This window comes from Lolium rigidum, chromosome 3 (genome assembly GCF_022539505.1).
Source record: "Lolium rigidum isolate FL_2022 chromosome 3, APGP_CSIRO_Lrig_0.1, whole genome shotgun sequence".
In the NCBI taxonomy this organism is placed as follows: Eukaryota; Viridiplantae; Streptophyta; class Magnoliopsida; order Poales; family Poaceae; genus Lolium; species Lolium rigidum.
The window spans coordinates 365,852,405-365,875,471 of NC_061510.1; the positions used below are offsets into that span (position 1 = coordinate 365,852,405).

General features: G+C 43.9%; 1 protein-coding gene across 1 annotated transcript; it reads right to left on the reverse strand.

Annotated features, from left to right (window-relative positions):
* Window positions 1-20,776: 20,776 nt before the first annotated feature.
* Window positions 20,777-22,660, reverse strand: LOC124697364 (beta-fructofuranosidase, insoluble isoenzyme 3-like). Its single transcript, XM_047229970.1, has 3 exons — window positions 22,510-22,660; window positions 21,074-22,422; window positions 20,777-20,980 (listed from the first exon to the last, which is right to left on the reverse strand). The coding sequence occupies exons 2-3, from the start codon at window positions 22,406-22,408 to the stop codon at window positions 20,777-20,779; spliced, it is 1,539 nt and encodes a 512-aa protein (XP_047085926.1). The 5' UTR covers window positions 22,409-22,422; window positions 22,510-22,660.
* Window positions 22,661-23,067: the final 407 nt, after the last annotated feature.

Consider the following 23,067-nt stretch of genomic DNA (forward strand, 5'->3'; position numbering starts at 1 on the left):
GTTCTCGATAAATCTGGGGGTCCCGTATTTTGCAACTCCATCCACTCGCGATGAAGTCCGGTAGTATTTGCGACTTTATTGCTTTTCTTTTTTCATACGTGATGTCCCGAGGGGAAAGTTCTATTCCCCAAAGGGAGACACGACCCGTAGCTTCCGGGTTGTTCAAGATATTTGATAAAGGAGCTTCATTGACCACTATGATCGGGTGTGCCGAAAAATAGTGGCGCAATTTTCGTGCCGTCGTGAACACTCCATATGCTAGCTTTTGGTACCGAGGGTACCTTTGTTTTGAGGGAGACAAGACTTCGCTCACGAAGTATACCGGTCGCCGTACTCCATGGATTTTCCCTTCTTCTTCTCTTTCGACAACTAACACCGTGCTAACCACTTGGGGTGTGGCTGCAATATACAGCAGAGAGGTTCCTTTTCCTTTGGAGCCACCAGGATTGGTGGTGTCGATATTTTTCGCTTCAGCATCCTCGAAAGCTCTATCGGCTTCTTCGTTCCACCGGAATTTATCTCCTTGTTTGATCGCCGCATAAAATGGTAACGCTTTTTCTCCTAACCCGGCGACGAATCCGCTCAAAGCCGCGACTCGCCCAGCTAGTCGTCGTATTTCTTTCAACTTCGTTGGCTTCCTCATTGTTACTATGGCTTGTATTTTGTCGGGATTTGCTTCAATCCCTCTTGCCGAAACTAGAAACCCCGTAAGTTCTCCCGCCGGGACGCCAAAAGAACACTTCGTCGGGTTCAGCCTTGAGGCAGAATTTGTCGAGGTTGTCAAAAGTTTCTTTGAGATCCTCGATCAGCGTTGTCCCCTTTTTTGATGTTATGACGACATCATCAATGTACACTTGCACGTTTTTCCCGATCCGTGTTGCTAAACACTTCGCATCATCCTCTCGATATGTTGCTCCCGCATTTTTTAGACCAAAGGGCATTGTCTTGTAACAAAACACGCCGTAAGGTGTAATAAACGCTGTTTTGGCTTCATCCTCTTCTTTTAATCTGATCTGGTTATAACCAGAGTATGCATCCAAAAAGGAAAGACGTTCACAACCCGCCGTGGAGTCGATGATTTGATCGATCCTTGGGAGGGGAAAGTGATCCTTAGGGCAATGTTTGTTGAGACACGTGAAGTCGACGCACATGCGAAGGACTGTCGTGTTTTTCTTCGGCACCATCACCGGGTTAGCTACCCATGTGGCTTCGTAGATATCTCTCCGATAAAACCAGCTTCCTCTAGTCGATTTATTTCTGATAGCATGGATTTGCGGTTTGGTTCCGAAAACGCCGCAAAGGTTGTCTCGATTGGTTTCGCCGTTGGATCCAAATTTAGGTGGTGCTCGGCAAGTTCCCCGGGTACTCCCGGCATGTCACCTGGACACCATGCGAAGATTTTCCAGCTCTCACGGAGGAACTCGACGAGCGCGCTTTCCTATGCGATATCCATGTTGTTTGCAATGGATGTCGTCTTTTTGGATCCGTCTGGTGAATCCGCACCTCCTTAGAATTTTTCTCTCGCGTTGAAAGTTGATTCTTTGTTTGGCCTTCCGACGTCCGGCAGTACGTCGTAATCAGCTCATGCTTTTCGACGCCAAGTATTCAGCTTGCATCCCGAAGGTTTCGATAACCGATGGAAATCCTTGTCGCACTTATCGCCTAAGGCGAAACTCCCTTTGACCGTGATTGGTCCCTTGGGTCCAGTGCAATCTCCATAACATGTAGGTATAGTGTGGTACTGCCATAAATCTAGCGTATGCTGGTCGTCCCAACAAAGCGTGGTACCGCGATGGAAAATCCACGACTTCGAACTCCAGCTTTCGATTCTATAATTTTCTCGGGTTCCAAACCGAACGTCGAGGTTGATCTTCCCCAATGGGTAACTTGGTTTCTCCGGTGTGATGCCGTGAAACCTTGTGTCCGTTGGCTTCAAGTTTGCTAAGGATATGTTCATCTTTCTCAATGTATCCGCATACATAAGGTTTAAGCCGCCGCCACCATCTATGAATACTCGAGAAACGTCAAATCCCGCGATAACCGCCGGCGCATAAGTGCCGACCGCCCCGGTCGAGGAACTTGCCGCGGATGATCCGCTATTGTGAAACCGATATCTTGTCCCGACCAATTAAGGTACTCAACCGTTGGTGGAGGCATTTTCTCCGCCATAAACACCTGTCGTGAGATTACTTTTTGAGCTCTATTAGATGGCCTTCCCTTCGAATCATCGACACCGCTCCGTTGGAGTTAGGATCAACATAGGGTGGTGGTGCAAGAGCCGCCGCTATTCCGAGCCGGTGTTGATTGCCTTCCGTAATCGCGGGAGGTGGCGGTAGATGAACTTCGCTCCTAGGCTCCCGAGGGTTTCTCTCGTGCTGCTCGTGCGTGAGCGTTTCTCGCACATCCGAACATTGCTTGAAAATTTCGACAATCTTTCCGCAGGTGTCCCGACCGTCTTTTCCCATTGCCGTCGAGGAAGAAGTGCATCCGGCACGGTCCGTTCAGCATTTCTTCGGGAGACACAAAAGGTCGTGGAAACCTTGGCCCACTATTTTGCCTCGTTGCGGGAGTCGTCCCTATTATCGCCTCGCTGCTCATTGCTTCTCCGATAATCGTCTCTCGTTGCTTCCTCCCGTATTTGACCGAAATCCCGCCGAAATTTGCCCCGGGGCGTCATAATTCGGATACCGCCGAGGAAATCGTCGCCTCGTTCGATAATTTCGACCACGGTCCTCCTCCGGCGACCCGTGTCGTTTATTGTGGACAGCGTCTTCTCCGTCTGCCCATCTATTTGCTATCTCCATCAACGCGGATACCGTTTTTGGATTGGTCCTTCCCAAGTCCTCGACAAAATCTCCGCGCCCGATTCCCGCGACAAACGCATCTATTGCTCTCTCGTCGATATATTTTCTCGCCGAGTTTTTTATGATGTTCCACCTTTGGATGTATTTTCTCATTGACTCATCCGGCTTTTGTCGACACGCCCTCAGCTCTTCCAACGATGCAGGCTTCTTGCATGTGGACCCGAAGTTCTTGACGAATACGTCCTCGAAACTTTCCCAACTGTCGATGGATCCCGGCGGGAGTTTTTTGATCCAAGATCGTGCGGCTCCACTTAAGTGCACCCGAATACTTTGCATCGCGGTTGCTCTAGTTCCTCCAGCTAGCTTCACCGTTTCGAGGTAATCAATTAACCAGTCCTCCGGATCTTGCAGTGCCGTCGAACTTTTTGAAGTGATCGGGTAACTTGAATCCCGAGGGGACTCGAGTTTTTCGGACTCTTCTCGTGAAGCACGGTAGACCGCACATATCCTCATCATTAAGCTCCGGGACCGCCGATGATCTCTTCTGCTTTGCCTTGCTCTATCGACCCTCGCTTGTACTCCCGTGTCTCTTGCTCCACTTGGTCCTTCCGGAGCTGCCGCCGTTGCCGCCGCAGTCGTGGACTATTTTGCCTTGCCGCTCCTTCGGGAGGCGTTGCTACGAACGCCGTCCCCATAGCTCCAACTCCCGCCAATGCCATGTTGTATAATGTTTCCCTTGGATCTCCCGGGGGTGGCCTGGATGCGAGGATGTAAGCTTGTGTCGCCATATACCCAGCTTCCGGTGTCTTAGGGATAATATTTCCCTTGTATCTATCGACATAAAAGACATGTCGAGGTTTTGAACCAAGAACTCTCTTTCTCGCTTCGGTATGTGTTGTAACCTTGATCTTCCTCTCGTTCCGAGCCTCCCCGTGGCTATCACCCGAAACTCTAGATTGTCCACTTAGATCTGCCCTTCTCCCGCCGGATGCGTAAGCCGCCTCCTTTCTCCCGTTCAACTCAGCCGTCTCGTTTTTCTATTTCTGGCAGTTCGTGCGAGCATATATTGATAAGCTTGCAGCTCTTGAGCTGTAGCCGTTGTCGTCATTGGTTCTCGAACCATCTATGGCTTTTGCCGCTCTATCCCAGTGCTGCCCGTGGAAGTTGGACTCTGACGCGTGGTGTGGGCCCGACATATTTAGTGCCCATACCTCTCCTTAGATCTGAGGGATCGACAAAAGGATTTCCCAACTCGTCGAAGGCCTCCGATGTTTCCTCTTGATCTTCGATAGCATAAATCTGATGATATTTTGTACTCAGCATCTATGTTGGGTTCGGTGACATCATTGTTGAGATTGATGAAGACCTTGCCCACCGTGAGAGATTTGTCGATGAAGTCGTAATCGTCGACATCGCTTGAGCCATCGCTATATATGAGTCCGCAGATGACTCAAACGATGCGTTGCCGAAGATCTTGGCGAGTTTCTCTCTTGCTCGATGCCGACGTAACGTGTTGTCGAAGTTTCTTCTTCTGACTCACTTGACGATGCATAGCTTGAAAAATCAGAATCGACCGCCGACGATCCCGACGAAATCGGAATTTCGACACGATACGATCCTTCCTTCTCGACGCGAAAGTGGAACCTTCCGAACGTCATCTCCAAGGGCTCCGCCATATACGCATATGCATCCAAACGGGAGGGTGGGTGAGGAACAAAATCAACAAGACCAGCAGCGATCCGTTTACCTCGATCCATGGTGTTGCTTCCGGTTGACGATGTCGAAGATCTTGAACGTGCCATCGAGATCAGATCCTTACGCCTCTAATTCCCACGGACGGCGCCAATTGACAAGGGATTAACTTGTCAATGCCTATGGATTGTAGGCTAGGGTTTAGTTAGAAGTAGAGGGCAAGTAGATCTCGAAGGTTTCAGCCGAAAAGTACTCGACGAATATGAAAACTAGGGTTTGCGTACAATGATTCGATGATCTTCTCGTCCCTCGACCCCCCTTTATATAGGTGGAGCCGAGGGATTCGTGCTATACAAGGATTACAGTAGTCCGGGATGGTTTCTAACTCATCCCGCCGGATTACAAATAACACTTCCTATTACAACTCTATCTTTTCCTTAAATACATCTTGGGCTCTCGAGTCTTCTTATTCTTCGGGTAGTGGGCCTTCAATAAACCCCGGGTACTATATTCGGCAGGCCCATTTGGGATGCCTATGTCAAGGAGTCCCAAGTGGACTCCCCACCATGGTGGCCGGCCCACCCCACCAAGGAAAGGGGGGAGTCCCACTCCCCCTAGGTTTGGACACTTGGAAGGTTTTGTTGGGGTCTTATTCGGACTCTTTTGACCTAACCTGGGGCCTCCACCTATATAAAGAGGGGGAGAGAGGGGCTGGCCGGCCACTCAAGCCACCACCATGGCCGCACCCCTCAAGGGTGCCCTAGCCGGCGCCCCTCTCCCCAAACCCTAGCGGTCTCTCTCCTCCACCACATGCCGCACGCTTAAGCGAAGCTCCGCTGGATTTCTCCACCACCACCGACACCACGCCGTCGTGCTGTCGGATTCAAGAGGAGCTACTACTTCCGCTGCTCGCTGGAACGGGGAGGTGGACGTCGTCTTCATCAACAACCGAACGTGTGACCGAGTACGGAGGTGCTGCCCGTTCGTGGCGCCGGAAGCGATCGTGATCAAGATCTTCTACGCGCTTTTGCAAGCGGCAAGTGAACGTCTACCGCAGCAACAAGAGCCTCATCTTGTAGGCTTTGGAATCTCTTCAAGGGTGAGACTCGATATCCCCTCGTTGCTACCGTCTTCTAGATTGCATCTTGGCTTGGATTGCGTGTTCGCGGTAGGAAAATTTTTGTTTTCTATGCAACGTTATCATACAGTGGTATCAGAGCCGTGTCTATGCATAGATGGTTGAACGAGTAGAACACAATGATTTTGTGGGCGTTGATGCTCTTGTTGTCTTTAGTTTGAGTACTTTGCATCTTTGTGGCATAGTGGGATGAAGCGGCTCGGGCTAACTTTACATGACCGCGTTCATGAGACTTGCTCCTCGTTCGACATGCAACTTGTATTGCATAAGAGGCTTTGCGGGTGTATGTCTCTCCTACTATAGTGAAGATTCAATTTACTCTTCTATTGACAATACTAGTATCACCGTTGTGGTTCATGTTCGTAGGTAGATTAGATCTTACTCGAAAACCCTAAACCACGTAAAATATGCAAACCAAATTAGAGACGTCTAACTTGTTTTTGCAGTGGTTTGGTGATGTGATATGGCCATGATGTGATGATGAATATGTATGAGATGATCATTATTGTATTGTGGCAACCGGCAGGAGCCTTATGGTTGTCTTTAAATTTCATGTTGAGTAGTATTTCAAAGTAGTTGTAATAGTTGCTACATGAGGTGAACAACCATGAAGACGGCGCCATGAACCTTGACGCTACGCCGACGATGATGGAGATCATGCCCGTTGATGATGGAGATCATGTCCGTGCTTTAGAGATGAAGATCGAAGGCGCAAAGACAAAAGGGCCATATCATATCACATATGAACTGCATGTGATGTTAATCCTTTTATGCATCTTATTTTGCTTAGATCGCGACGGTAGCATTATAAGATGATCCCTCACATTAATATCAAGATAATAAAGTGTTCTCCCCTAAGTATGCACCGTTGTACAGTTCGTCGTTTCGAAGCATCTCGTGATGATCGGATGTGATAGATTCAACGTTCACATACAACGGGAGTAAGCCATGTTGCACACGCGGAATACTTGGGTTTGCTTGACGAGCCTAGCATGTACAGACATGGCCTCGGGACAACGGAAACCGAAAGGTTGAACACGAGTCATATGGATGATATGATCAACATGTTGATGTTCACCATTGAAGCTACATCATCTCACGTGATGATCGGTTTTGGTGTAGTGGATTTGGATCGTGTACCACTTAACAACTATGAGGGATGTTGTATTAAGTGGGAGTTCATTAGTAATTAGATTAAAACATGAACTAATTATCATGAACTTAGTCTGAGTAGTATTTTGAATTAATTTTGTAGTATTGGCATCCGTTTTCTACCATGCGCTAGTCTTGTAATTGAGATAGAAATACTGTTAAGTCTGATAAGAAACTTTACGGACTGGTACCGTATTGTTAAAGAATCAAGAAATGATTAAGTCCTATTGCAAACTTTTAGTAAACCTCACATTGTTGATTCAAAAAGTTGTGGTTTCAATTAGTACCTAAAGTTATCTTGTCTCCGTAAAACTTGAAGTTCAAATCTGTTTGAAAAATAAGGAGCTGAAAATTTAGTTTTCAAAAATAATCAAGGTATGAGATATATATGATATCTAAGACCTTATTGCAAGATGATAGAATATATTTTGGTGAGACTACATAAACTCATAAGTTTTATGGGAATGTACGAAGGTTGAAGACGCAAGGCGTCCCAATCCTCCAACTATTGGGGCACTAACGATATTCGCATATCCATGAAGTGATTGTCCTTAGTATGCACCGTTGCTAAGACTCGTCGTTTCGAAGCATCACGTGATGATCGGGTGTTATAGATTCTACGTGTGCTTACAACGGGTACAAGCCAGATTTGCACATGCGAATACTAAGGATAAACTTTATGAGCCTAGCATGTACAGACATGGTCTCAGAAAGTTGTCATGAATTAATGGATAAAATTATGAGTGAAATTGTTCATCGTATTACAAAGTTACTAATAGTGAAATCTGGAACACTTGTCATATGATGATTAACTTCAAAATAAGAACCTCAAGGTTATTGGTATTAGACCAACAAACCTAGAAGTTATTGATGTTGAAGTGTTTTTCTGAATAATGAGGAAAGCTAAAAGAGAAACTGCAAAAGATATTTTGGCAAAAGAAAAGAAAGACTAGAAAGTCTAGCTCAGGTGTATATAAATGATATACATGTTATGGTTGTATTCCTAGTTAAGTCACACTAAGAAATTCTTGGGTATTAGTACTATATTGGTTGGTATGAAGTGTCATACAAAACAACGCAATACAAGAATACAATGGCCTAAGTGATCGACAAGGAATATGATAGGAATACACGATCTGGAACAAAATAAAGTGTTATTATGTTCGTCGTTAGCATTCTATCTAGCCCTTAGAATTTATAATAAAGAACTTAATAATTGTTATTTTGCTCTGGTCAAATGAAAACAATGAGTTTTTCAAATTATGACATTACTCCATATACGATGGATAAGTTATTATAAATCTTAATGGTTAAACACACATACATAACACTGACGCTAAAATGCCATAAGGCAAATGATTTGAATTCCACTTATTTGTGGAACCGCCATTTAGGTCATGTTAGAAAGGAACGCATGAAGGAACTCCATGCAAATGGATTTTTGGAGTCATTTGATTTTTTGAATCGTTTGGCGCTTGCAAATCTTTTCTAAAAGAGAATGACTAAAATACCGTTCATAGGCCAAGTTTTGAACGGGCAACTAACTTAGTGGAAACATACATGATGATGTATATGGATCATCGGGCATAGTTGTGTGCGGGAGATTCTTATACTTCATGAAAACTTCAAACAATGAATTGAGTATATATATGTGGATATATTCGATAAGAAAGAAGTTTGAAACATTTGAATGGATTCAAATAAATTTCAGCATGAAGTAGAAATCATCATAATAGAAAAGTCAAATATCTATGATTTGATCATAGTGGAAATATTTGAATTACTAGTTTTAGCGAACATCTAAGAGAGTTATGAAATTGTTCTACAACTCACATTTCTTGGAGTATCATAGTGATGATGAAGTATCCGAGAGATGTATCCAAACCTAGTTGGGTCAATGATGAGATAAAATATTAATGCCATTATATTTTTGTGAATTATGCTTTAGTGACTACCGCTTTACACTGAATAGAGCATCATCATGATCCGTTGAAATGACATCATACGAGTTATGACATGGGTATAAACCCTAATAGTCTTTTCTTAAATTTTGGTATGCATAGCATAAGTAAATAAGTTTACAACCAAAATCGGATGAATGTCTTTGTTGGTTATCCCAGAGAATTGATTGGGAATTCTCCCCACAATGGAGACAAAGACAAAAGTGTTTGTTAATGTTTCTTATTTCCAAGAAATTGTTTCTAGCGAAGTTTTTGAGTGGGAGGACAATAGAACTTGATAAGGTTTATGAACCTGAGCATAATGATCGGAGTAGCGCAGCATCGGAATTGGTTCCGGAAGCGGCCACGACGATCATGGCTCCTATGACTACAAAGTGTTTTAGCCATGGAGATCGAAGTACATATTGAACCTTGTAGGTATGGTTTACTTTGTGATCAAATAAATGATTTGTGAACAAAGGATTGATTTTGAACAATGATAAACCAACTACAAACAAAGAAGTTATGATGGGCCCTGACTCCGTTAAAATGGCTATACGCCATGAAATCCAAGATAGATAAATACTTTTTGAAAGTAAATGGATCTATAGAATTGATGGACTTGGATGAAATATCCTTGAAGAAGCTCGACTTGTCGAAAAGTTGTTTACGACAAAGTTCAAAGAGTTAACTACGATAAGATTAGATCTTCCGTAGCAATGCTTATAGTCTATGTGGATTATTCTAGTAATCACTACATATTTCTTTTATGAGATATGCTAGTAGGATGGCAAAATACATTACTTATCAGAAGTATGTATTAAAGGTGTATACAAGATACAACCAAGAGTTTTGCTGGTCCGTGGAATACTAGATAGGTATACGAACTTCAATTGAATGAAGTAAGTATTGCGGAGTTGGAATCTTCACCAGATGAAATAGTCAAAGAGTTTTTGATTTCATCAGAGACGATGAAGAGGCTTGCATTTACAAGAAATTAAGTGGGAGCGCTAAGACACATTTATAATACTTTATGTAGGTGACATATAGTTGGTTATAAATGATGTAATTATATACTTGATTAAAAAGGTTTCATTGAGAATTAACTTCAATGAAAGGATATGGACTGAAACAAATTTAGTGTCAAGATCTATGAAGATAGATTGAAACACATAAATAAGATTAAGTCAAAGTACATATGATGGATATTGAAGTAGTTCAATATAGAAATATTAAGAAAATGTTCTTGTCATGTGAAGGTTTAACAAGACTTGAGTGTATCTGACACTCAATGAGTAAAAACACATGAGTGATTATAGATAACGAATAATATGTACACAATCGGATATCATGTGCTATAAAGTGTTATGAGCATATACCAGAATGATTCATATGATGATCATTGGACGACAGTAAGAATATCCTTGAGTACTTTAGAAGAACTAAGGATATATATATATTTTTTTGTATGAAGAAATGACAAACAAATCGCTGTAAGGTGTTACACCGATATTGGTTTTGTCACATATAAAATATAATTTCAATCTCAAATTAGACTAAGTGTTGTTTAAAAGATAGCACAATGAGCTAGAAGTTGTCTATGCTAGATTTAGAAGAGTTCTAAATATTGTGACGGATTCTACAAAAGAAGGCAGAGTATGTCATTATTTTGACAATGACAAAGGATGTTAAGTCAAGAGGTTCTTTGAGAACTTGGTGCAGTTCCGACGAGTCGGAACTTTGAAGCTATATTGCGTGTGACAATATTAGTGACATATTTCAGACAGACGGAATTAAGGTTCCACCGGAAGATCAAACATATTTAAATGCCGACTCATTTGGAAATGAGTGATGCGTTGAGACGCAAATGAATTACAAAATACATACGTTTACGAGCGTGTCGAATCCGTTGACTAAAAACCTCTCCCGTGAGCAATACATGATAAAGCACCATAAGGCCAAGGTGTTATATCTTTACAAATGTAAACTAGATTATTGACTCTAGTGCAAGTGGGAGACTGAAGGAGATATTCCCTAGAGGCAATAATAAAGTGGTTATTATTTATATCTTTATGTTTATGATAAATGTTTATATATCATGCTATAATTGTATTAACCGAAACATTAGTACATGTGTGATATGTAGACAAACAAAGAGTCCCTAGTATGCCTCTTAACTAGCTTGTTGATTAATGGATGATTAGTTTCATAATCATGAACATTGGATGTTATTAATAACAAGGTTATATCATTGTATGAATGATGTAATGGACACACCCAATTAAGCGTAGCATAAGATCTCGTCATTAAGTTATTTGCTATAAGCTTTCGATACATAGTTACCTAGTCCTTATGACCATGAGATCATGTAAATCACTTATACCGGAAAGGTACTTTGATTACATCAAACGCCCACTGCGTAAATGGGTGGTTATAAAGGTGGGATTAAGTATCCGGAAAGTATGAGTTGAGGCATATGGATCAACAGTGGGATTTGTCCATCCCGATGACGGATAGATATACTCTGGGCCCTCTCGGTGGAATGTCGTCTAATGTCTTGCAAGCATATGAATAAGTTCATAAGAGACCACATACCACGGTACGAGTAAAGAGTACTTGTCGAGGAGACGAGGATGAACAAGGTATAGAGTGATACCGAAGATCAAACCTCGGACAAGTAAAATATCGCGTGACAAAGGGAATTGGTATCGTATGTGAATGGTTCATTCGATCACTAAAGTCATCGTTGAATATGTGGGAGCCATTATGGATCTCCGGATCCCGCTATTGGTTATTGGTCGGAGTGAGTACTCAACCATGTCCGCATAGTTCACGAACCGTAGGGTGACACACTTAAAGTTGGATGTTGAAATGGTAGAACTTGAATATGGAATGGAGTTCGAATATTTGTTCGGAGTCCCGGATGAGATCCCGGACATCACGAGGAGTTCCGTAATGGTCCGGAGAATAAGATTCATATATAGGATGTCATTTTATGTGAATTAAAATGATTCGAAAGGTTCTACGGAAGGTTCTAGAAGGTTCTAAAAAAGTCCGGAAGAAATAAGGATGGAAGGTGGAGGTCCCAGAGGGACTCCACCCACCTTGGCCGGCCAACCTAAGGGAGGAGGAGTCCCAAGTGGACTCCCCACCATGGTGGCCGGCCCACCCCACCAAGGAAAGGGGGGAGTCCCACTCCCCCTAGGTTTGGACACTTGGAAGGTTTTGTTGGGGTCTTATTCAGACTCTTTTGACCTAACCTTGGGGCCTCCACCTATATAAAGAGGGGGAGAGAGGGGCTGGCCGGCCACTCAAGCCACCACCATGGCCGCACCCCTCAAGGGTGCCCTAGCCGCGCCCCTCTCCCCAAACCCTAGCGGTCTCTCTCCTCCACCACATCCCGCACGCTTAAGCGAAGCTCCGCCGGATTTCTCCACCACCAACGACACCACGCCGTCGTGCTGTCGGATTCAAGAGGAGCTACTACTTCCGCTGCTCGCTGGAACGGGGAGGTGGACGTCGTCTTCATCAACAACCGAACGTGTGACCGAGTACGGAGGTGCTGCCCGTTCGTGGCGCCAGAAGCGATCGTGATCAAGATCTTCTACGCGTTTTTGCAAGCGGCAAGTGAACGTCTACCGCAGCAACAAGAGCCTCATCTTGTAGGCTTTGGAATCTCTTCAAGGGTGAGACTCGATATCCCCTCGTTGCTACCGTCTTCTAGATTGCATCTTGGCTTGGATTGCGTGTTCGCGGTAGGAAAATTTTTGTTTTCTATGCAACGTTATCCTACACACGTTAATTAAGATCATGAAATACCATCTACAACCCAAGTGGTTCAACACATTGAAGCCATAATTAAATGCTTTTCTTGGAACATGGAGCCCTGAGGGTAGTGTTGAGCATTACATAACAACAAAGAATTTGGCAAATTTGAAAATCGAGCTTTGTTCTACACCATGGAAATCACAAGGGCTGGCTTCGTTGTTTGAAGTTGAAATATGAGGACAGAAAGAAAAATTAGAACTACTATATTTGCATCTCAGTGCCCATATCATTATGTAGTTTGAGATTGTATACTTATGTCTCCATGTTACGTTCACTACTCTATTATGTACCCATAACACTTAGAATGACCCTTTATGTATGGAAGTGTCACTTTTATCAATGGTTGTATGTATCATATGTGATGTTTGTGTTGTTTTTTATCCAATATGTTGTTGTTATTGTAGTTTTTGATCAAATATGTTAGTATTTATGTTTTTAATCAAATATATTGTTTTTTACCTATTTAATTGTTGTTTGTGAAGTTTTGATCATGTTTCTTGATGTTTATGCTCTTTTTGATCAGATATGTTGTTGTTTGTGTTGTTTTAATCATATCTATTGTTGTTACATGGCTGGTCATATGCATGTTGTTATTTGTAGATGAGCACAAGTCAGAATAGTGATGGAAGTGTCAGTGATGATGGCATCAAGCCCACACTTAGGGCTTCAAGAAATTGCCATCGGCGGAGGAATACACAAATGATGTGTCATGTTCTTTCACACACTATGAGAAGTATCTTACGGAGAAAATAGGAAGGAACCAAGATGCATTGTTGATCAAATGATACTCATGTCACGGATGTTGTAAGTTCCTTACGGTCCCACTCGTGTTGATTAAAGGATACTCATACTACAAGGGTAGTTCAGGTTGTAAGTTCCCATACATGTTACAGATGTTATCACTTCAAGTAGGAATGATTTCACAATCTAGATAAACTACTTGTGTTTTACATATGTTGAATGAAGAAAATACTTGATATACTCGATTTGGTTCGTATTATCTCGTACAATATGCTAAAATTAAATATTTTGAGGCCAAGTACGGGACATCCATGTATGCTTTACTTGTAAATTGGTAAAAAAAACCAAGAATGAAATGGTATGTTTCACTAGTACAGAAATGAGGCGCAAGCAATGACAACGAGGCAACAAGTGAGACTAGGAGGACATCCGAGAATAAACTAAACTACACAATCCAAATTTGTATATTCCACTACTAGTTAACCTACAATATTGTGTATTCAAAATAATTCCTACAAAAAAACTTTGCGTGCTCAAAAGTACAAATGGAAAAGGAACTTTTAAAACATATCAATGCCTACACTTTGATACTTCAATAAAAATGTCATTTTGGCATTGGCATATGTATCAAAGTAACGTCATTTTTATAGTGGCATTTTATGTATGTCATGTTGCTACGGAATTCTTCGGTTACATGAAACTAGCTTGAATTAAGCCGATAACCTAATGCTTTAAAGCCCTATTAATATAGGCCGGACTCACAAAATCTAGAGCCCTATAGCAAGATATTTAAGCATATAAAATCATGACAAACACATCATAGTACATCAACACATACATGTGACACAAACTTGAATGAATATAATGTTTCTGTTTTAGAAAAATATGTTTAATGCTTCAAGCTAATTGTTAAGAAAAGTGCCTAGTATAGTTGTGTCTCCACACTACTTTAGTTTTAGTTATATATGTGTATTCATGATAATGGACATCTAAATTTTGTATCAAAATTTGTGTATCTTAAAAAATTACAATCATTAAGATCAAGTGGCTCCTGCTGATGAACATGCCCCAGGTTTTGCTACCTGTTTGGTGGTAGCGCATATATTATTCACATCTAATGTTAGGTTATGAAAGAGATATTTGTAGATTTTGTTGGTAGGATCAAGGATGAAGTTTGGATAGCCATGGGGCTTGATCGGCTCCATGTTTGTGATTGTGCTTGAAACGACGCATCTGTGCAAAGTTCCGTAAATGTATTCAGATAATGAGAATTGTAAAGAAGTAAAATTAATTAGTATAATTTGTTAAACATTGTTTTCCTTGTTTGGATAATAAAAATAACTGCATGTACAATAATTCCATAGGGAAAAGAGTTACCCTAGGTGTTATTTAGGCTCCTTCGAGGCACGCCAACATGGACTATAGAAGTTGGATCCCAAACCAACAACAATTTTTGTACTGGATCCTAGCAACATCTAGCATGGATAGATCTAGAAAAAATGCACTACGGTTGAGGAGGAGCAAAGTCTAGTGCTTCTTCTAGTTGAAGGCAGCTCCAAAAGAATTTCTATTGAATTGACATTCGACGATATTCCATAATATTGCATTTTTTCCACTCAATGGCTAGATTTTTTTCTATCCTACCTGAGCCAAACGCCCCAATCAGGTAGACCAGCATCTTCTCACGTAATTGGCACAAGGGTTCCCTCCCGGGAACTATTTGTTAAGCGTTAACTATTTGCTTAGTGTGTAAACTATTGTGAAATTATTTATTAATTGAAATCTTTTGTTGTCATGCCTATGTCGCACATCCAGTGTTATCATATATTCACAATTGTCATTTTCATTCAAAAGGTTTTGAGTGGATCTCCAATACCATTGAATGTCACATCGAACATGATACACTCTACCACATGTTATGAATGATGAGTGTGGGGTCAAAAGGGCATACTACTCGCTTAGTTGGTGGTGACACTACCTTCTCCGCCGCTTAGATGCTTGCATTTTTTCCATTGCAATCACTATGTAATGTGCTTTCACGCAATATTTTGTGCTTCGCCTTTTTATCTGTTTGAAAAAATATTTATTAATGATGATATATATTGCCTTAATAACTAATAAATTATACTTATTTTAGTTTTCACTTATGAATTCTACCGATTTAGCAAGCGTCCATATTTTTCCTTATGAGTGAATGTTAGTTTGGATTATGTTCCATCTTGCTCTATGCTTTATATTTTCTAGTAGCTGTGACTTTGTATGGGCTAGTTCATCTAGCACAATGTAATAGCTAATTTTCTACTACTTATTGTGTATTCATGTAATGTATAAGTCTATTTTTAATATATTGATTTGGCTAAGAATTTTTCTCCCTTTGATATCAATTGCAGGTACCTAGTCATCAATAGGTTTGATTGTGGCTTTTTCCCATGAGGAAGCATGAAAAGATCCAGTGCTATGGGTGGTGTGATGCTTTGATAAGCCCGAGATACTGCTCAAAGTCAGGATTCTAGAGGTGGTGGTGTTTTCACCAGCACATGTGGCAATTAAAGCGATTATATTTATCCCTGAGGCTGGTGGCATTTAGGTTTAGCTAAAGAGGTGGGGAAAGTTTCATTATTTTTTTAGTCTCTAGGATTGACGAGTGTCTTATCAATGAAGAACTTACTCTATAGGATTATATTCCTTTAGGTACTAATGGTCTGGAATTCAAACATGGAAGAGTATTGAGAAGCCCATAATATTTTTGACCCGACTACACTGATGTGAACTTAATATGGTGGGTCGCATCGCAATGTTGCGCAATTGTGTTGTGTTATGATGATAGTTATCATGTTAAAAGGTATACGTATACTTATAAATGACGATGGAAAAAAACTTATGTCCCTTGCACCATACACATAAAAATAACCTTAGTGGTGCCAAACCTAGTAGTCAGCTAAAAGTAAGAGCTAGCTCATTCAAACAGCTAAATCCCACGTCGCGTTGAGCAAAAAATCAAGGACCGCATACATGTAATGAAAAAATGCAACAACCGCTTGCATGCTCTCTCCATAGATACGTGCACAAAGGGTAGCTTAGTACTGAAAGAGCACGGATGCCACCTAGACGAGGGGTGAATACGCTGTTTAATACTTTTGCGATAATAGGGTTAACAAATGCGAAATAAAACTAGCATTTAATTTATTAAGCACACAAAACCTATATAACTAGAGTTCATCTATGTGCACCAAAAAATTATGCTAATCAAGATAAGCAAATATGTGAAAGCAAGATATATAACTTCAAGCACAAATGCTATCACAAAGTAAAGTGCATAAGTAAAGAGCTTGGGTATAGGAATAAACAATGTGACACGGAGACCATGATGTATCATGAAGTTCACACTCTTATGAGTGCTACTCCATGTTGGAGCGGTATGGAGGACAAGGCACTCCGATGCCACGAAGGCCTCACCGTATTCTTCTCGAGCCTTCCCACCAAAAGGTAAGTCCTCAATCCACTATGGAACCTTGAGGGTGATCACCGAACCCCGCACAAAGCTTGGAGCTATCCCCACAACTTATTTGGAGGCTCCCAATATACTGCCACAAAGTCCTTGCAATTGAGGAATCTCCACAACCGAATTGGAGGCCCCAAGAACACCACAAAGACCACTAAACCGTCTAGGGTCCAAAGACCCAAGAGGAAAAGGCTCCAGGAACAAGCTCCTGAAGTGAATATCTCACGAACTTTCACCTCCACCTATCACGTGGAGAAGTCAAATCGATGCACCAAATGCAATGGCTAGAACACCACAAAGATGCACAAATCCTTCTATCTCAAATTCCAAAGAAGCTACAAAATCTATTGGGGTATTAGGAGAGGAAGAATAAATCGGAGAACACCAAATTCTCCAAGATTGATCCCAAATATTTACTCACAAAGAGATGATTTGGTTTGGTCAAAGTGTGGATCTAGATCTCCTCAAACTTTCTCTCAAATAGATGCAAGAATCATCGGATGGGGATAGAGATATCAAGCTCAAAAAGTCAACAGCAATGGTGGAGAGGAGCTTGAGAGAGAGGATGATGAAGAAGAAGTAGTACAAACGAGAGAGAAAGTGGGATCTAAAAGGCAAGACAATTTTTCTACCCATTGGGGGGCCATTAACCGGCTTGGGCCGGTAGTACCGGCCAGGGGCGCGCGGTACTAGCGCCCGGCCCACGCGCGAGGCCAGCTGCAGAATAGAAAAAGGAGGTGCGGGGTGGAGCGGGTCAACGCGGGGCGGCAGAGCTGGAAGCACTAGTGCCTAGCGAGCGAATCAAGCACGAAGGGGATCGGTCGTGCGCGGGGAAGGCCAGCGAGCGGGGCGAGCGGAGGAGCGAGCGGCGTGTCGCTAGACGAGCAGGCGATGGCTTGGGGCGCGGTTGGGCGGCCCGCTAGTACCGGCAGTGCAGCCCGGTACTACCGACAGGGGAGGCACGACACTACCGGTCTTGGAACCGGCCCAGCTACCGGTCTTTGATGCACATGGTACTGGGACCGGGAGCAAGCAAGCGGTAGCAGCCCCGATAGCTTGTCGGTGATGTCGGCAAGGTCCGGCAGTAGTACCATCCCAGATAGGGCGGTACTACCGGCCTGCACACGCCCAACCTAACTCTTTCTTTTTTTCCTTTTTCAAAACTAAATTAGGGCAAACTTAAAACCGCAATAACTAGTGTTTGGAAACTCCGATCGAGACGAAACCAATTTTGTTGGAAAGAGGATGACAAGAGATACCCCACAAATAAAGCACATATGGAAATAAATGGGGAGGATTTTCTATGAACTTTAGAGTGAAATCTCTCAAAACGATGAACCAAGAAAAAACCCGGCCAATATCGAAAACGCAACAAGTGATATACGCGAAATCCATTTTCGATGAGCTAGAGCTTGTCATGGAAATAACCACAAGCTCTAAAACACCACATGGATAAGATCTAAATAACAACCAAGAAGGATGACGCAAGTATGCAAAGGTTTGACCGCACTTCGAACGATACGATCGAGTTATTCACTCAAGAGCCCCTTGATAGTACGACACCTAGCCTATAAACTGGTCTCCCAACTAAACCACGAGACCAGTGAAAACGAAACCTATCAAGAACAAACCTTAACCTTGCGCTTGCACATTTCACTTGAGCTAGATGATGACTATATTGACCACGACAAGATGGAACACCATTCTTGATTTTGCTTCCTTGAAGAAGTCTTGCGGATTGCTCCCCATACTCCACTATGGTATAGCTTCTTCTTTAGTGCATCTTCACATATCCATGATCACTATATGTATGGAAAGCTCCAAACTCATGATCTCCTCGGGATGGCTCATCTTGAACTTGCACACCATTTCTTCTTATTGCAACCTTGAAGCTAAAATATGGTTCAAACATTGCATATAGACAAACTCTACAAATGTAAATGCAAATATTAGTTCATATGGATTGTCATTGATTACCAAAACCACACATGGGGCTCCATGCACTTTCAAGTGTATAATTACAACATGACAAAAATGTTGATATCATCGGAACTAAATTTGAAAATTCGTAAATTCAAAATGTTTTGTAGGTCACATGGTTTATCCAATTTAGGAACCGTTTTCACCATCGAGCTAGTCGCGACGAGATCTTCGAAACTAGATCCCGTTTCGATAACTTATATGCTACCACTAATATGTAAGTTATCTAGACCGTAGCACATAAGTTATCCATCCTGGAACACATAAGTTTCCCACCATATAAACGGTTTAAATGGGCAGTAACACGTATGTTGCCCACCCAAACACATGAGTTATTCATGTTGTAGCACGTAGGATCTATATTCACCATTGTGCTAGTCGTGTTGAGATCTTCAAAACTAGATCCATATTGTTATGCTCCGATGACATTTTTGGGACACAAAAGGTACCCACCTGTAGTACGTGAGTTATCCAGGTTGTCATATGTATTGAAACTAGATCTCACTTCCGATTCTTCTTGTTGATTTTCTGTGCATTACCACTTTAAATTTACACTAAATCAATTGGGAAACCCCATAAGTATTAGCACGATAGCTATATCAATTTACTGGATACAAACTACACATAAAAATTAAATAGATAACTCAACAAAATAATGTGTGGATAACTATTAGCTAGAGGGCATGGTAAATAAATCAATTTTGATGATGCTTGAATGTACTAGTTACTCACTAGTTAACATTGTACTTACCCAACACTTAACACTAAAGTTACCCAGTGGTTAACATTGCGTTACCCAGAAGTTGGCACCGAAGTTACTCATGCATGTTCAGTTAAGTTACCCACGAGTTAGCACCGAAGTTACCCATGTGTGTTCAGTTAAGTTACCCACCAGTTATGACTGAAGTTGCCCATGCATGTTCAGCTAAGTTACCCACCGGTTAGCACTAAAGCTGCCCATGCGTGTTTGGTTAAACAACCCACAGTTAACACTGAAGTTGCCCCATTCTTGTCGTATTAAGTTACCATCAAACTTCAATGTTGTGGCATATTTTTTGATAAATGTATGGCATATGCACACTGAAGTGGCATATTTTAAATTTACCATCAAAACGAGCCTACAACATTCAACAACATCATAAAAATATGCCATAACTCCGGAAAAAACTTCAATGTTGTGGCATATTTTTTGATAAATGTTATGGCATATGCACACTGTTAACACTTATTTCAGATACACATCCATGTTTTCCTATCGAACAATAAACTTGTTGAAGGAGTTATTTCGAGCAGCTCAAACGGTGACCAAATTGCAAATTATTTGGTCGGGGGTGCATATGAAGACAATGATAGTGTCAACAAGATCGATATGTGGTCGACAAAGTGGCGAGAGAGACTGTTGATGGAGTGCACCACGAACGACCTAGGGCGAGTCGTTTCCTACTTGTGTTTCTTTTGTGCTTAGTGGTTCTTAAGTGTGATCTTTGAATTCTTAAGTGCTTCAAAGGAGTTTCAAATGATCAGTTTATGATTTCAATCTATATGATTTTTTTTCTATGAAGTCTGTTTGGTAAGAAGGGATGAATTCTCGAAAATTCCCATTGATTGTTTTCCTACGCCACAATCCCATATGATTTGATTCCCGTGTTTCATATGATTTTCAATTCATGTGAAGCAAAGAGCCCTTTAGTGTTTCGGAGCTTTCCCACCGTAGAGTTCTCTCCACCACGGCTAGTAAGTACTGAGATTTATGGCCACAAACAAGTGAATAGATAGAGTACTAAAGAATAACTGTTTCTAAGCCAAGACTGAAAAATAATCACTCCCTTAGACCTTAGTGTCTGGTTACATTAAGACGGGGAGTTCAGTGTTTGGAGGCGATGTATAGCCGGAAATCGTCCTACCAGACAGCAAGGACAGACCATTGACGTAGTAAGTAAGTACATTCCTAATCTAACTATGCAAATGTGCAATTTTCTTCTGCATCGGGGTACATCGATCATCTGATCAGTTGATCGATCTCGTTGCTGATCTTGGCCGACCGCATGTCGTACGCATTCAGGTGTGTAACCTTGACGTCTGACTCTCCGTGGTTGAACACGTAGAGGCGCGCCTTGTCGCCGACGGCCCTAGTCGGGTACACTCTGGACAGGATGCTCATCCTGCCGTGGCCTCCGAAGCTCTCCACCATGGAGTGGTCGATCTGCGCACATGCACACACACCATATATATAGAACATCAATCGGCAACATAAATCATCGAATGGTTTGTTAGCGGGTTGATGTAGGCAACGTACCAAGGTTCTGAGAGGGATCTTGCCGCCGGTCTTGGTGATGTCGACGTCGATGAAGCCGGCGAAGGTGGGCTTGTAGAGGTGGTCGGCGTAGGACGACCTGGAGGGGTCGTTGCACATGAGGACGACGTGCTTGTCTTCGGCCTTGAACACCCTGAAGAAGACGGCCGTTCTCTCCTTGAGCTCGTCGGACGCGAGCACCCACAGCCCGAACGGCCCCACGCCACCCTTCACGTCCGCGCCCCGGGCCGCGCACACCGTCTGCGCGTCGGCGCCTCGCCACGCCGGATCGAACGGCTCGGCCTTGTCCAGGTCCATCGCCGCGAACGACACCTCCACGTCGGCCTGCGCCGGCGACATGAGCCCCTGGACCTCGAAGTAGCTCCCGGACTCGACGAGCCTGTCGGTGATGTTGACGTGGTTGCCGCGGAGGGACTCGACCTCGGCGACCGGCCACTGCATGAGCTGCCTGCCGTCCGGCGCGAGCCAGATCTTCCTGGGGATGGCCTGCACGCCGGCCCAGCCCTTGCGGACGTCGTCGGCCGTGGAGTCCGACTCGTTGGCCCACCCCCACAGGATGCGGCGCTGCTTGGCCGGGTCTAGGAACGTCTTAGACGCGTAGAAGTTGCCGTAGTCGTAGCGGAGGCCGTCGTTGCCGTCGGCGAGCGACGCGTCCGGCACGTACGTCTCGGTGGCGTGGTCGTAAGCCCCAAACGTGTAGTACTCGAACCGCGTCAGGTCGAGGCTCACCTTGAGCACGTGCTTCACGTCGCCGAGGACGGCGCCGGGGGTGGTCGCCACGGGGTAGAAGTCCGGGCACTCCCACATGCCGGTATCGCCGTGGTGCAGCACCCGGCGCGCGGGCGCCCACCGCTGGAAGTCGCGGCTGCGGTACAGCACGGCGAGGCCGCGGTGGTTGTCCTTGGTCCCGATCACTAGGCGCCAGAGCCCGTCGGGGCCCCGCCACGCCGTGGTCGGGTCGCGGAACGCGGTGGCGTTGACGCGGGCGTCGGGGGCGATGACGGGGTTGTAGTCCGGCTTCACCCACTCCCTTAGGTAGGGGTCGGAGAGGTCCTTGGGGTACGCGACGTTCTGCACCTGGCGGCCGTCGCCGTCGATGCCGGTGTACATGATGGCGGGCGTGCCGTCGGGGAGCACGGTGGCGGAGCCCGACCAGCAGCCGTTGACGTCGAAGGGCGCCGTCGGGTAGATCGCCGGCTGGAGCGTGACCCAGTTGACGAGGTCCGTGGAGACGGCGTGCGCCCACACGATGTTGCCCCACACCGCCGCCTTGGGGTTGTACTGGTAGAACAGGTGGTACACGCCCTTGTAGTACATCACGCCATTAGGATCTGCACACATCACACATTACGCACGCAACATGAGATCAGGTAAGGTAAGAAGATCATCGTCGATCGATCATCGGACGAAGTTACTACCGTTGATCCAGTGGCTGGGGGGCTGGAAGTGGAAGCCGGTGCGGAGCGGGTCGTCGACGGCGACGGCGCTGTCGGCCACGGCGTCAAGGGACTGCAGCTCGGGGAAGACGCGGTGCGAGGCCTTGGCGACGGAGGAGGAGAGCAGCGCGAGCAGCAAGAAAACCACCCACGTTCTCGGCTGGATCGCCATGGACTAAAACTTGCTATCAACGTGCTGCTCGTCGGTTCAGCTAGTTGCTATATGGACGAGTACGTGGGAGGGACACGCGAACGTGCGTTATATGGGGCCGGCCAACACAGGCCAAGGCAGAAACAGGTCGACCAGCGTACGTACTTCTGTGGTGCCGGATAAGAGTTCGTTGCCAGTCTCATGACAGAAGTGTGTCCGCGCGCCCGCCGTCTCTGGCCGTGGAGGATTCCTAGCCTGTCTCACGGAGTAAAATCATGGAGGTACGATTCACGAGCCTACACGGAGAAGAGAAGAACAACTACTCTTATCTTGTATTGCAGCTGATTACAACTGGATTCTCACAGAGTCACTGTTAGAAATAGGATTGG